Consider the following 12,885-nt stretch of genomic DNA (forward strand, 5'->3'; position numbering starts at 1 on the left):
ACAGTCAAGCATGGTGGTGGGAGTGTCATGGTTTGGTGCTACACGAGTGCTGCCGGCTATAGGGTGATACAGTTCATTGAGGGAACCATGAATGCCAACATGTACTGTGACATACTGAAGCAGAGCATGATCCTCTCCCTTTGAAAACTGGGCCATAGGGCAATATCCAACATAATAACAACTCACAAACACCCCTCCAAGACGACCACTGCTTTGCTAAAGAAACTGAGGGTAAACATGGTTTTCTGGCCAAGTCTGTCTCCAGACCTAAACCCTATTGAGTATCTGTTGGACATCCTCAAATGGACGGGGGAGGAGCGCAAGGTCTCTAACATCGACCAGCTCCATGATGTCGTCATGGAGGAGAGGAAGAGGATTCCAGTGGCAACCTGTGACGCTCTAGTGACCTCCATGCCTACGAGAGTTAAGGCAGTGCTTGAAAATAATGGGGACCACACAAAATATTGACACTTTGACTACAATTTGGCCATTTTCACTTAGGGGTGCACTCACTTTTGTTGCCAGCGGTTTAGACATTAATGGCTGTGTTGAGTTATTTAGAGGGCACACCAAATTTACACTGCTATACAACTGTACACTGACTACTTTACATTGTATCAAATTGTTGTCTTCAGTGTTGACTTATGAAAAGAAATATTAAAATATTTATAAAAATGTGAGGGGTGTACTCACTTCTGTGATATAATGTAACTTGCTGTTTGCTTGGGGTCAACCTTTTAGACTCCAACTAATCCCAATAATGATATTCTGAAATCCCTGCATGTGCACCACTGCTTCATTCATTCATTGCCTATGGGACTGAAGTAACGGCCACTGCTCCTTTCTGACCGGGCATTTCAGCACAAATACATTTAAAACAAAGATTCTTAACTGAATTCTATAATCAAGAGACATAGCGGAATATTATGAGTAGGCACAAAACTCTATCAAATTAAGATTGTACACATGCAAAGGAAACATAGTATTTCTGCTAAACAATGGAAGTGATCCTACAAGATGTCAGTGGTTCCTATTGTATATTATATGGTTCCCTTTTAATGTTAGGTATAACAAAACAAAAACACAAATGTAAAAAAAAAAATAGCTACAAAAAACTTGCTAAACATTTTAACCAATTTTCAGAGCATCCCCCAAATCCTTACTTGAATTCATTATACATAGAAAAATAATCACAGTTTGTCCCATCCTCAAGTAAACAGACAGATCTGGTCTGGAGAAATGCATTCAGTTTCTTCTACCTTAAAGTGAATGTCCTCCTTCATACAACATTTTCTTTTTTAAAATCCTGTTCTGATTAGTTACTTAAGGACATGTGCCCACCATATCTTCTAGATGTTGGCGTAGTTGCCAGTTTTGGAGTAGGAAAGTTCTTTTCTGCAGTTGTGTCAGTGTCCATAACACGGTTAAAAAATAAATAAAATGTAGCTTCTCATTAACTTTTTAGAGGTGAATGGAAACTGTCATTTGCATTTTAGATTTTCGTCATTCACTGTGCGGTCTAAAAAAAAATCTACCTTTATTCTATAGGTCATTATCATTAAGGAGATATCTATTTTTTTGATAATATTAGCACATTTTTGAAAAAAAAAAAAATTGATGTCGCCACATTTTTTATCCCACAAATATTACGGTCATTACAGCCATATGTAAATTTGTGTTTGTTGCATGTCACCTGTTTAATATGCCCATTTCATATAAAAAAAATGTACTGATTACTTTTGAAATCAGTGTCTCAGGACTGCCTCATCACAAGTTGCGGTGCAAGTAAACATATAGGGAACAAGGGAGCAGGACAAGGCAAGAATTTGTAAAAAAAAAATCACCTAAAAAGTCTCTGGAGGGGTTTGTATAATGTTTTGAAGATTGACAATTTTTTTTTTTCTGAAGGTAGGTAACCTTTTTAAGAAATTAATCAGCAAAAAAAATTAAAGACTAACCATCGTTTTAATTTTTATTTCATAAAATTAATATCACACATGAAAATAAGTCATTTTGTAACATATCAGAGAAATCTGCTTCTTTTTTCTTTCTGTCATTTGAAGAGAACTTGCAGCAGAATGTCTGTTTCTGCCTCTAGCTCCTCCCTCCTCCTCCCACTCTCCTCTCCATTGAACTTTATGAGCACTAACTGCCATCTTCTATCTCAGTAATAGAAAAATATGTCTTCAGTGAGCACAGATTTTCTAGTACAGAGATAAGAGATGACATTTGCTTATTGAAATCTTTTAAAGTGTAATTGTCATTTTAGGAGAACTTGTGGAAGAATTCCTCCTTTTTCATCCCTCTCTCCTCCCTTTATCCTCTTCATAGAACTTAATGAGCACCAATTATCATCTCCCAGTTCGGCAATGGGAAAATCTGTCTTCACAGATTTTACCTTTGAATACAGAATGAAAGATCAGTCCAGTAGGAAAAAGAAGCAGATTGCTCTGATAATATATATTACAAAGTTGCATATTTTCATGTGTACTATTGATTGATGAGGAATAAAAAAATCCTTAATTAAATGACAGTTATTCTTTATCTTTTGGTTTAATTTAGTTAAAAAAAAAAAGAAAAGCAAAAAGAACAAAACAATCTGGTGTTAAGGGAATACAGGATCTGTCACCAGATTTGACAATACTAACTGTATATATTATTAAATGGATTTCTCTGATATACTTAGTTTAGGAATATATGTCAAATACCTTTCATTCTTTTTTAATGTTTCCATATTAAAATAAGCATTTATAAATCTAGCTGGAGATTACAGTCCAGCTAGAATATACAGTCATTCTGACATTACATTTTCAAAGTAAGTACAGCAACCTCATAATATCTGAGAAATCTATTCAATAACGTATACAGTTTTCATTGTGTAGTCTAGTGACGGATCCTTCTCAACTATTTAGAAGCTTCCATTAATGATAAATATATAAAAAAGAAAAAAAATCGAAATCTTCAACAAGTTTTTCTTGTTTTCACAACTTTACTCTGGTATCTAACCAGCAATCCTGAAGAACCAATAAGATAGACATCAAATAAGTAGAGCTTGCCTCTTTCTAAACCACCAATGGTTTCTGTAGTTACTGCTTTTTGTACATTGATTTCATGGAAATATTTGCACAAAACTTTCTCTGATTTTGGCCGTGATTCTGGCCCCGAACAACTGTCAACACTGGCCATTTCTCTCCAAGCTTGGTCTTGAAGTTTCCTCTTGTAGACACAATACATATTCCTTTCTTGGGTTCCAAGCCAGGCAATTGTTATTGAGTTACATGTTCTCAGTTTGTTGAAAGACTTGATTTTCAGACTATTCGGAAAAAAAGGGAATAAAGATTTGTGCATATGGGATGAAGCCTGAATCATTGCAGATGTGTTTGCCACTGGTTCCCCTGGCTTGAAAACAGCTAAGTATTTATCCATAAATTTACCATTAAGGGTTATATGTCTTAAACCTTGAATAGTTTCTGAAACCAATAATTTACCATTTTTTGATATCTGAGCTCGCAGTTGGCCTCGGCATACTTGGAATGTGAAGTGGACCTTTTTATGCAATGCCTGATATTCAAAGTTATATGGTTTTGGTCTTTTGCCATCAAACTTAATTTGTACTATTTTTCCATCCTTTAGGGGTATATCCTTTGGTTTAGGTTCCAACCATGTTTTTGCAAAAGTGCCCGTGTAGGCAGCACTAGCATTGGTCAACATGTTAACTACAAATACGTCAAAGTAATATTGGGTATTTGAGCTCAAATTTGATACCGTGTAGGTATTTTTGTTGCCAACACATGTCTGCCTAACCTCTATGTTGCTGGTTTTGTGGATAATATGTAAATCACTGTTTAATAGGAGCATAACCCGTTGATTTTCATCAAGATATTTTGAGATGGGAAAACTTGCTAATTTTGGCCATTTCCTTCCCGCAGATCGAATAGCTGTATCAGCGGCACACATACTTTTATAATTATGCTTTTCATTTACGAGAATACAATATTGTATGTGGTCTTTCTGCTTCACTGCTGATGGACTTGATTTCCAGACCAAAGAAACAGAGTTATGGTTGAGCGTAGTGACATCAATCCGTGGATCTCCTGGAAGTTCAGGAAAAAGATTTCCATGTGCTAAGTCAGTTGTAAGGTACACTGTGATGTGAGTGTCTCTCTCAGTAGATAAAAACTCAACGACAAAAAGTGAAGTATATGAAAAACTTCCCACATAATTTTCAACCGAGTTTCCTTTGTAGTTGAAAAGTGTAGACACGGTCTTGTAGTAGGCCTGGTTCTTCGAGTTATCAAAGGGTTGATATTTTGCTGAAAATGAAGAGGTTAACAAGATTATTACTCAATGTAAAACTATGAACAAACATTTATTGGAAGCTATTTCTGATGTCAGTCTCTAAATTATAAACCTTGGGGATTTTGCTTGGGAAATGGATAAATTCAGCATAAAAGAAATGATGAGCGCAGTTGTAAGTGCTTTTTACTTTTCAGGGTGGGTGCAATGTCACCAAGACGAGCTCCAAGCACCAAGACCAAACCAGGGGAGGAGTCCTGAGGAGATAATTTGCATATTCCCACTGCATTTTGGGGTAAGTGAAGAGTCTCCGCGAGCTCAAAGAACACTGGATTTTGGCTGTTGGAGCTGAAAAGAGGACATCGGTAAACCAGGGGAGGAGTCCTGAGGAGATAATTTGCATATTCCCACTGCATTTTGGGGTAAGTGAAGAGTCTCCGCGAGCTCAAAGAACACTGGATTTTGGCTGTTGGAGCTGAAAAGAGGACATCGGTAAACCAGGGGAGGAGTCCTGAGGAGATAATTTGCATATTCCCACTGCATTTTGGGGTAAGTGAAGAGTCTCCGCGAGCTCAAAGAACACTGGATTTTGGCTGTTGGAGCTGAAAAGAGGACATCGGTAAACCAGGGGAGGAGTCCTGAGGAGATAATTTGCATATTCCCACTGCATTTTGGGGTAAGTGAAGAGTCTCCGCGAGCTCAAAGAACACTGGATTTTGGCTGTTGGAGCTGAAAAGAGGACATCGGTAAACCAGGGGAGGAGTCCTGAGGAGATAATTTGCATATTCCCACTGCATTTTGGGGTAAGTGAAAAGTCTCCGCGAGCTCAAAGAACACTGGATTTTGGCTGTTGGAGCTGAAAAGAGGACATCGGTAAACCAGGGGAGGAGTCCTGAGGAGATAATTTGCATATTCCCACTGCATTTTGGGGTAAGTGAAAAGTCTCCGCGAGCTCAAAGAACACTGGATTTTGGCTGTTGGAGCTGAAAAGAGGACATCGGTAAACCAGGGGAGGAGTCCTGAGGAGATAATTTGCATATTCCCACTGCATTTTGGGGTAAGTGAAGAGTCTCCGCGAGCTCAAAGAACACTGGATTTTGGCTGTTGGAGCTGAAAAGAGGACATCGGTAAACCAGGGGAGGAGTCCTGAGGAGATAATTTGCATATTCCCACTGCATTTTGGGGTAAGTGAAAAGTCTCCGCGAGCTCAAAGAACACTGGATTTTGGCTGTTGGAGCTGAAAAGAGGACATCGGTAAACCAGGGGAGGAGTCCTGAGGAGATAATTTGCATATTCCCACTGCATTTTGGGGTAAGTGAAAAGTCTCCGCGAGCTCAAAGAACACTGGATTTTGGCTGTTGGAGCTGAAAAGAGGACATCGGTAAACCAGGGGAGGAGTCCTGAGGAGATAATTTGCATATTCCCACTGCATTTTGGGGTAAGTGAAAAGTCTCCGCGAGCTCAAAGAACACTGGATTTTGGCTGTTGGAGCTGAAAAGAGGACATCGGTAAACCAGGGGAGGAGTCCTGAGGAGATAATTTGCATATTCCCACTGCATTTTGGGGTAAGTGAAAAGTCTCCGCGAGCTCAAAGAACACTGGATTTTGGCTGTTGGAGCTGAAAAGAGGACATCGGTAAACCAGGGGAGGAGTCCTGAGGAGATAATTTGCATATTCCCACTGCATTTTGGGGTAAGTGAAAAGTCTCCGCGAGCTCAAAGAACACTGGATTTTGGCTGTTGGAGCTGAAAAGAGGACATCGGTAAACCGCGCGCCTACCGGCGCGCGCATTTTGAAGCTTTCTTTTTAAGCTTTTTTCACTGTTTTCAGAACATTAACAATAAGAACATGGAAGAGTCCAGGAGCCATTTGGTGAGCTGCATATCCTGCTACATGTTCACAGACTTGCCAGTGGAAAAGCCAGACTTCACATGCCAGAAATGCAAGCTTGTGTCCCTGTTGGAGGAAAAGTTGCGAAATCTAGAAGAGAGGTTAACTACCTTGAAAATCATTAAGGAAGGTGAAGAGTTCTTAGACAGAGCAGAATTATCTCTTCATGATTCAGAAAGAGAAGAAATTCGAACTGCACCTGACGAAACAGAGGAATGGAAGCATGTGACCCAGAGAAGCAGGAGGATCGAGAGGCAGTCAGCACCCATACTGCTCAGGAACCAGTACCAGGCTCTCACACAGGAGAACCATGAAGACATACAGCAAGATAAGACTTTGCCAGCAATGAATAACCTTGTAAGCCCTCAGAATCCTCCTGGATGGAGAAAGAAGAAAGTTGTGAAGAAAAAACGGAGAGTGGTGGTCATGGGGGATTCCCTGTTAAAAGGAACAGAGGCCGCTATCTGCAGACCAGACATAACCTCAAGAGAAATGTGCTGTCTTCCAGGAGCAAAAATTAAAGATGTGTCTGACAGGATATCAAGACTCTTCAGACCTACAGATCACTACCCATTCCTGCTAATACATGTGGGGACAAATGACACCGCAAGAAAGGACCTGGAAACCATCTGCAGTGACTTTGAAGACTTAGGCAAGAAAGTGAAAGAATTGGGAGCGCAGGTGGTCTTCTCATCCATCCTCCCAGTGGATGGCCATGGAACAATGAGGTGGAATAAGATTCTACAGGTGAACAACTGGCTACGTCGATGGTGCCGTCAACAAGGATTTGGATTTCTGGATCACGGAATGAATTACCTATACGATGGACTACTTGCTAGAGATGGGGTGCACCTTACGAAGACTGGAAAACATGTATTTGGAAGTCGCCTTGCTACACTCATCAGAAGAGCTTTAAACTAGAACAATGTGGGAAGGGAAGCAAAAGGCCAGAAAAAGCCATACAGCTGACAAATACTATTGAGATCTCTGCTACTGGAAGTGGAAAAGAAGAACAAAGACAAAAAAATCTAAATAATAAAAATATGGGAGGAAGAGAAACCAATCACAAACTAAAATGTTTTTATACAAATGCACAAAGCATGGGCAACAAACAAGGAGAATTGGAACTACTAATGCAGGAAAAGGAATATGATGTCATTGGAATCACTGAAACTTGGTGGGACGATACACATGATTGGAATAAAAGGCTAAAAGGATACAACTTATTTGCAAGAAACAGACTTGATAAACGAGGAGGAGGTGTTGCATTGTATGTTAGAAAAGCATATATCTGCACAGAGATTGAAGCTTCAGAGACTGGGAGTTCTGTGGAAACTGTTTGGGTAAGAATACAAGGAGAGAACAACGGAAAGGACACCATTGTAGGCATTTACTACAGGCCACCTGGGCAAGCTGAAGATATGGATGAACTCTTTATGTATCAAATGACCAAGTTCTCCAAAAAATATGACGTAGTGGTCATGGGAGATTTCAACTATCCAGACATTTGTTGGGAATCTCTCTCAAGTAAAACTAACAGGTCAAGCAAATTCTTATCCTCTCTTGCTGACAACTTTATCTTCCAAAAGGTAGGGGAGAAAACAAGGGGATCTGCTACTTTGGATCTAATCCTTATAAACAGGGAGGAAATGGTTGAGGAGGTAAAGGTGGCTGGGACCCTAGGAGGCAGCGATCATGCTATTATAGAATTTTGGATAACTAGAGGAGGAAGACATGTGAAGACTCAAACTTCAAGGTTAGATTTTAGAAAGGCAGATTTTAAGAGACTCAGAAAGAGAATAGGAGGGATCCAATGGCTGGATGTCCTTAAGGACAAAAATGTCCAGGAAGGATGGGAAATTTTTAAAAATGAGATTCTCAAAGCACAATCGTTAACAATCCCGAAAAGTAGGAAGAATGGGAAGCATTTAAGGAAACCAGGATGGATGAACACAGAACTTAAACACATGCTAAAAATAAAGAAAGAAATGTTTATTAAATGGAAAGAGAGAGGCATATCTAAAGAAGATTATAATGCAGTCTGCAGATCCTGTAGGGCACGTATCAGGTTAGCTAAAGCTGACAATGAATTAAGGCTTGCAAGAGATGTCAAAAGCAATAAAAAAGGATTTTGGGGGTATGTCAAAAGTAAAAGAAAAGTCAAAGATGCTATAGGATTTTTACAGGATGAAAATGGAGAAATGGTAAGAGAGGATGTTGAGAAGGCCGAACTTTTTAATTCCTATTTTGCATCTGTTTTCTCTCAGAAAGAAAATGTAACATCAACTGATCTTCACTGTCCTTTTAAAGGAATAGAGGAATCCAAGTTATCAGTAAACAGAAAGATTGTGAGGGAATATTTAGCTAACATAAATGAGTTCAAGTCTCCAGGTCCAGATGAATTACACCCCAGAGTACTGAAGGAGATTGTAGAAGAAATTTTAGAACCACTCTCCATAATCTTTGAAAATTCTTGGAGAACAGGAGAAGTCCCAGAAGACTGGAGAAGAGCAAATGTTGTTCCTATCTTCAAAAAGGGGAAGAAGGTGGACCCAGGGAACTATAGGCCGGTGAGTCTGACTTCTATACCAGGAAAGATCTTTGAACAAATTATTAAACAACATGTATGTAAGTACATGGATAAGAATGAAGTGATTAACCAGAGTCAGCATGGGTTTGTAACTAACAAGTCATGTCAGACTAACTTAATTTCCTTCTATGACAGAATCACTGACTGGGTGGATCAGGGAAATGCTGTAGATATAGTATATCTTGACTTCAGCAAAGCATTTGACAAAGTATCTCACATCATCCTTATTGAAAAAATGACCAAGTATGCAATGGACCAGGCAACTGTTAGGTGGATTCATAACTGGCTTAGTGATCGGACTCAAAGGGTGGTTGTAAATGGCTTCACATCCAGCTGGATGAATGTCTCAAGTGGGGTACCACAGGGCTCCGTCCTGGGACCTGTATTGTTCAACATCTTTATCAATGATTTAGATGAAGGAATTGAGGGTAAACTGATTAAATTTGCTGATGACACAAAGCTAGGAGGGATAGCTAATACTAGAGAAGAGAGAGAGAGGATTCAAAAAGACCTAAATAAACTGGAGCAGTGGGCAGCAACCAACAGAATGGTTTTTAACAGGGAAAAATGCAAAGTACTACATCTGGGCAATAAAAATGAAAAAAGCATATACAGTATGGGAGGAATAGAGCTAAGCAACAGTACATGTGAAAAAGACTTAGGTATACTAATAGATCATAGACTGAACATGAGTCAACAGTGTGATGCAGCAGCAAAAAAGGCAAATACAATTCTGGGATGTATTAACAGAAGCATACAGTCTAGATCACGTGAAGTCATTATCGGTCTTTACTCCTCTTTGGTCAGACCTCATCTGGAATACTGTGTACAGTTTTGGGCACCACATTTTAAAAAAGACATAGACAAACTGGAGCAAGTTCAGAGAAGAGCGACCAGAATGGTGACTGGTCTGCAAACCATGTCCTATGAGGAACGGTTGCAGGATTTGGGAATGTTTAGCTTGCAAAAAAGAAGACTGAGAGGAGACTTAATAGCTGTCTACAAATATGTCAAGGGCTGTCACATTGTAGAAGGATCATCTTTATTCTCATTTGCACAAGGAAAGACTAGAAGCAATGGGATGAAACTAAATGGGAGGAGACACAGATTAGATATTAGAAAAAACTTTTTGACAGTTAGGGTGATTAATGAGTGGAACAGGCTGCCACGAGAGGTGGTGAGTTCCCCTTCAATGGACGTCTTCAAACAGAGGCTGGACAGACATCTGTCTGAGATGATCTAGTGAATCCTGCTTTGAGCAGGGGGTTGGACCAGATGACCCAGGAGGTTCCTTCCAACTCTACCATTCTATGATTCTATGATTCTATGATTCCTTCCCCTCTAATCGGTATTCAGTAGCAATCACTACACTGTTATGCTTCATTTACACTGAAAGATTATTGTGAACGATTATCGTGAACGAGATCATTTTACGGGGGATCGGCAGCATGTTTACAATTCATTATCATTTATATTCTTACAGTGTAAACAGTCTGCCGATCACCCAATAAATGAGCAAAATGCTAGTTCATGGTGGGAAATGATCTGCACAACGCACAGGATTTCTATTCTCGACTGTGCATTGTCCTGTGTAAACAGGACTCGCATTGCTGAGAACAATGGCGCTATAATAATAAATAATAATAAATAGTTTAACAAAAGTCCTTAGTGGATATGGAGATTGTAGCATACTGTGCGGTGTTTATATTTTCACTGTCTATCTAATGCAGGGGTCCTCAAACTTTTTAAACAGGGGGCCAGTTCACGGTCCCTCAGACCACTGGAGGGCCGGAATTTAGTTTTTAAAAAAAACTATGAACAAATTACTATGCACACTGCACATATCTTATTTTGAAGTAAAAAAAAAAACAATACAGGAACAAATACAATATTTAAAATGAAGAACAAGTAAAGTTAAATCAACCGGTATTTCAATAGGTAGGTAACAGTACCCAATAGGCAGCATAGGTCCCCAATAGGCAGGTAAATGTACCCAATAGGCAGCATAGGTCCCCAATAGGCAGGTAAATATCCCCAGTAGGCAGGTAAATGTCCCCAATAGGCAGCATAGGTCCCCAATAGGCAGGTAAATATCCCCAATAGGCAGGTAAATATCCCCAATAGGCAGGTAAATATCCCCAATAGGCAGGTAAATATCCCCAATAGGCAGCAAAGGTCCCCAATAGGCAGAATAGGTCCCCAATAGGCAGCATAGGTCCTCAATGGGCAGGTAAATGTTCCCAATAGGCAGGCTGTTTCCCCCTTATAATGCCACATGCAGGCTGTTCCCCCCCTTATAATGCCCCATGCAGGCTGTTCCCCCTTTATAATGCCCCATGCTGGATGCCACCCCCCATATAATGCCCCATGCAGGATGTCCCTTTCTCACACCATATAATGCCCCATGCAAGATATCACTCCCCTGTCTTTATAATGCCCCATGCAGGATGTCCCTTTCCCCCCCATATAATGCCCCATGCAGGATGTCACCACCCATATCGTGCCCCATGCAGGATGTCACCCCCCCATATAATGCCCCATGCAGGATATCACTCCCCTGTCTTTATAATGCCCCATGCAGCATGTCACCCCCCCATATAATGCAGCATGTCACCCCCCATATAATGCCCCATGCAGGCTGTTCCCCCCTTATAATGCCCCATGCTGGATGCCACTCCCCATATAATGCCCCATGCAGTATGTCCCTTTCTCACACCATATAATGCCCCATGCAAGATATCGCTCCCCTGTCTTTATAATGCCCCATGCAGGATGTCCCTTCCCCCCCCATATAATGCCCCATGCAGGATGTCACTACCCATATCATGCCCCATGCAGGATGTCACCCCCCCATATAATGCCCCATGCAGGATATCACTCCCCTGTCTTTATAATGCCCCATGCAGCATGTCACCCCCCCATATAATGCAGCATGTCACCCCCCCATATAATGCCCCATGCAGCATGTCACCCCCCATATAATGCCCCATGCAGGATGTCACCCCCCCATATAATGCCACATGCAGGATGTCACCCCCCCATATTATGCCCCATGCAGCATGTCACCCCACCCCCATATTATGCCCCATGCAGCATGTCACCCCCCCATATTATGCCCCATGCAGCATGTCACCCCCCATATTATGCCCCATGCAGCATGTCACCCCCCCATATTATGTCCCATGCAGGATGTCCCTTTCCCCCCATATCATGCCCCATGCAGGATGTCACCCCCCCATATTATACCCCATGCAGGATGTCACCCCCCCTTATTATACCCCTTGCAGGATGTCACCCTCCATATAATGCCCCATGCCTCCATACATAAAAAAAAAAAAAAAAAAAAATCCAATACTCACCTCACTCCTCCTCACCTGCTGCCGCTGCTCTGGTCTGGACTCCAGCGTCGCGGCGGCGTTGTCCCTCTCTGCGCTGCCTGTGACAGCACTCGGGAGGGCGCGGTGTAAAGACGTCACCGCGCCCTCTGACCTGAGACGTCACAGGAAGAGCAGAGCACGGAAGACAGCGGATTTGCAGAGGCACGGGGAGAGGTAAGTATCCGCCTGCCGGGGCCCTGAGTAAGCAGGGGGAAGGGCGGGCAATGGCACCGCTCTCCTCTCCTCCACCCATAGCCCGGCGGGCCGGATGAAAGTGTAGCACCCTGAGGATTCGGCTGCTACAGGAGTATTGCACCTCAACCCAGAGGTGTGATATTCCACTCCCGGGTAAGGAAGGAGTGTGGAACTGAGCTCAGATAGACTGCATGCACTACATACATCCCATTCCAGAGGAGCAGGCCGACGGCACTCCCACTTAGAAATGTGCAGGTGCGACCGAGCCTGTTCCTGGCTGGAGTGGGAGGGGGGAGGAACATCCCATGTAGTGTAGGGGCAGATAGGGGGAGCAGTCTGGGTAGTGGTAGGAGCTCATTGGGTGCTGGTCACCTGAGCTCACACATAGAGGGCTATATAAGGTGGGCACCATCAAAGATCAGGGTCAGACGCAGAGAGTAAGTCTGCTGCAGAGGAAGTCAGCCTGCAGCAAGGGAGCAGAACAGACCTGAGCCTGAAGAGTGAGAGAGTGGAGTACAGAAAGACCCAGAGGGGGGA

The 12,885-nt window shown here is 41.8% G+C and overlaps 1 protein-coding gene across 1 annotated transcript in view; it reads right to left on the minus strand.

Moving 5' to 3' along the window:
• Positions 1 to 643: 643 nt before the first annotated feature.
• Positions 644 to 12,885, minus strand: part of LOC141271336 (protein NDNF-like) — a 31,760-nt gene continuing 19,518 nt past the window's right edge. Inside the window, exon 4 of the mRNA XM_073681450.1 lies at positions 644 to 4,313. Coding sequence (XP_073537551.1) covers positions 2,962 to 4,313 — 1,352 coding nt within the window. The 3' untranslated portion in view covers positions 644 to 2,961. The remainder of the gene's footprint in view (positions 4,314 to 12,885) is intronic.

Source organism: Phyllobates terribilis, unplaced genomic scaffold (genome assembly GCF_046119375.1).
Source record: "Phyllobates terribilis strain yellow unplaced genomic scaffold, ASM4611937v1 Scaffold_5__5_contigs__length_657084704, whole genome shotgun sequence".
In the NCBI taxonomy this organism is placed as follows: Eukaryota; Metazoa; Chordata; class Amphibia; order Anura; family Dendrobatidae; genus Phyllobates; species Phyllobates terribilis.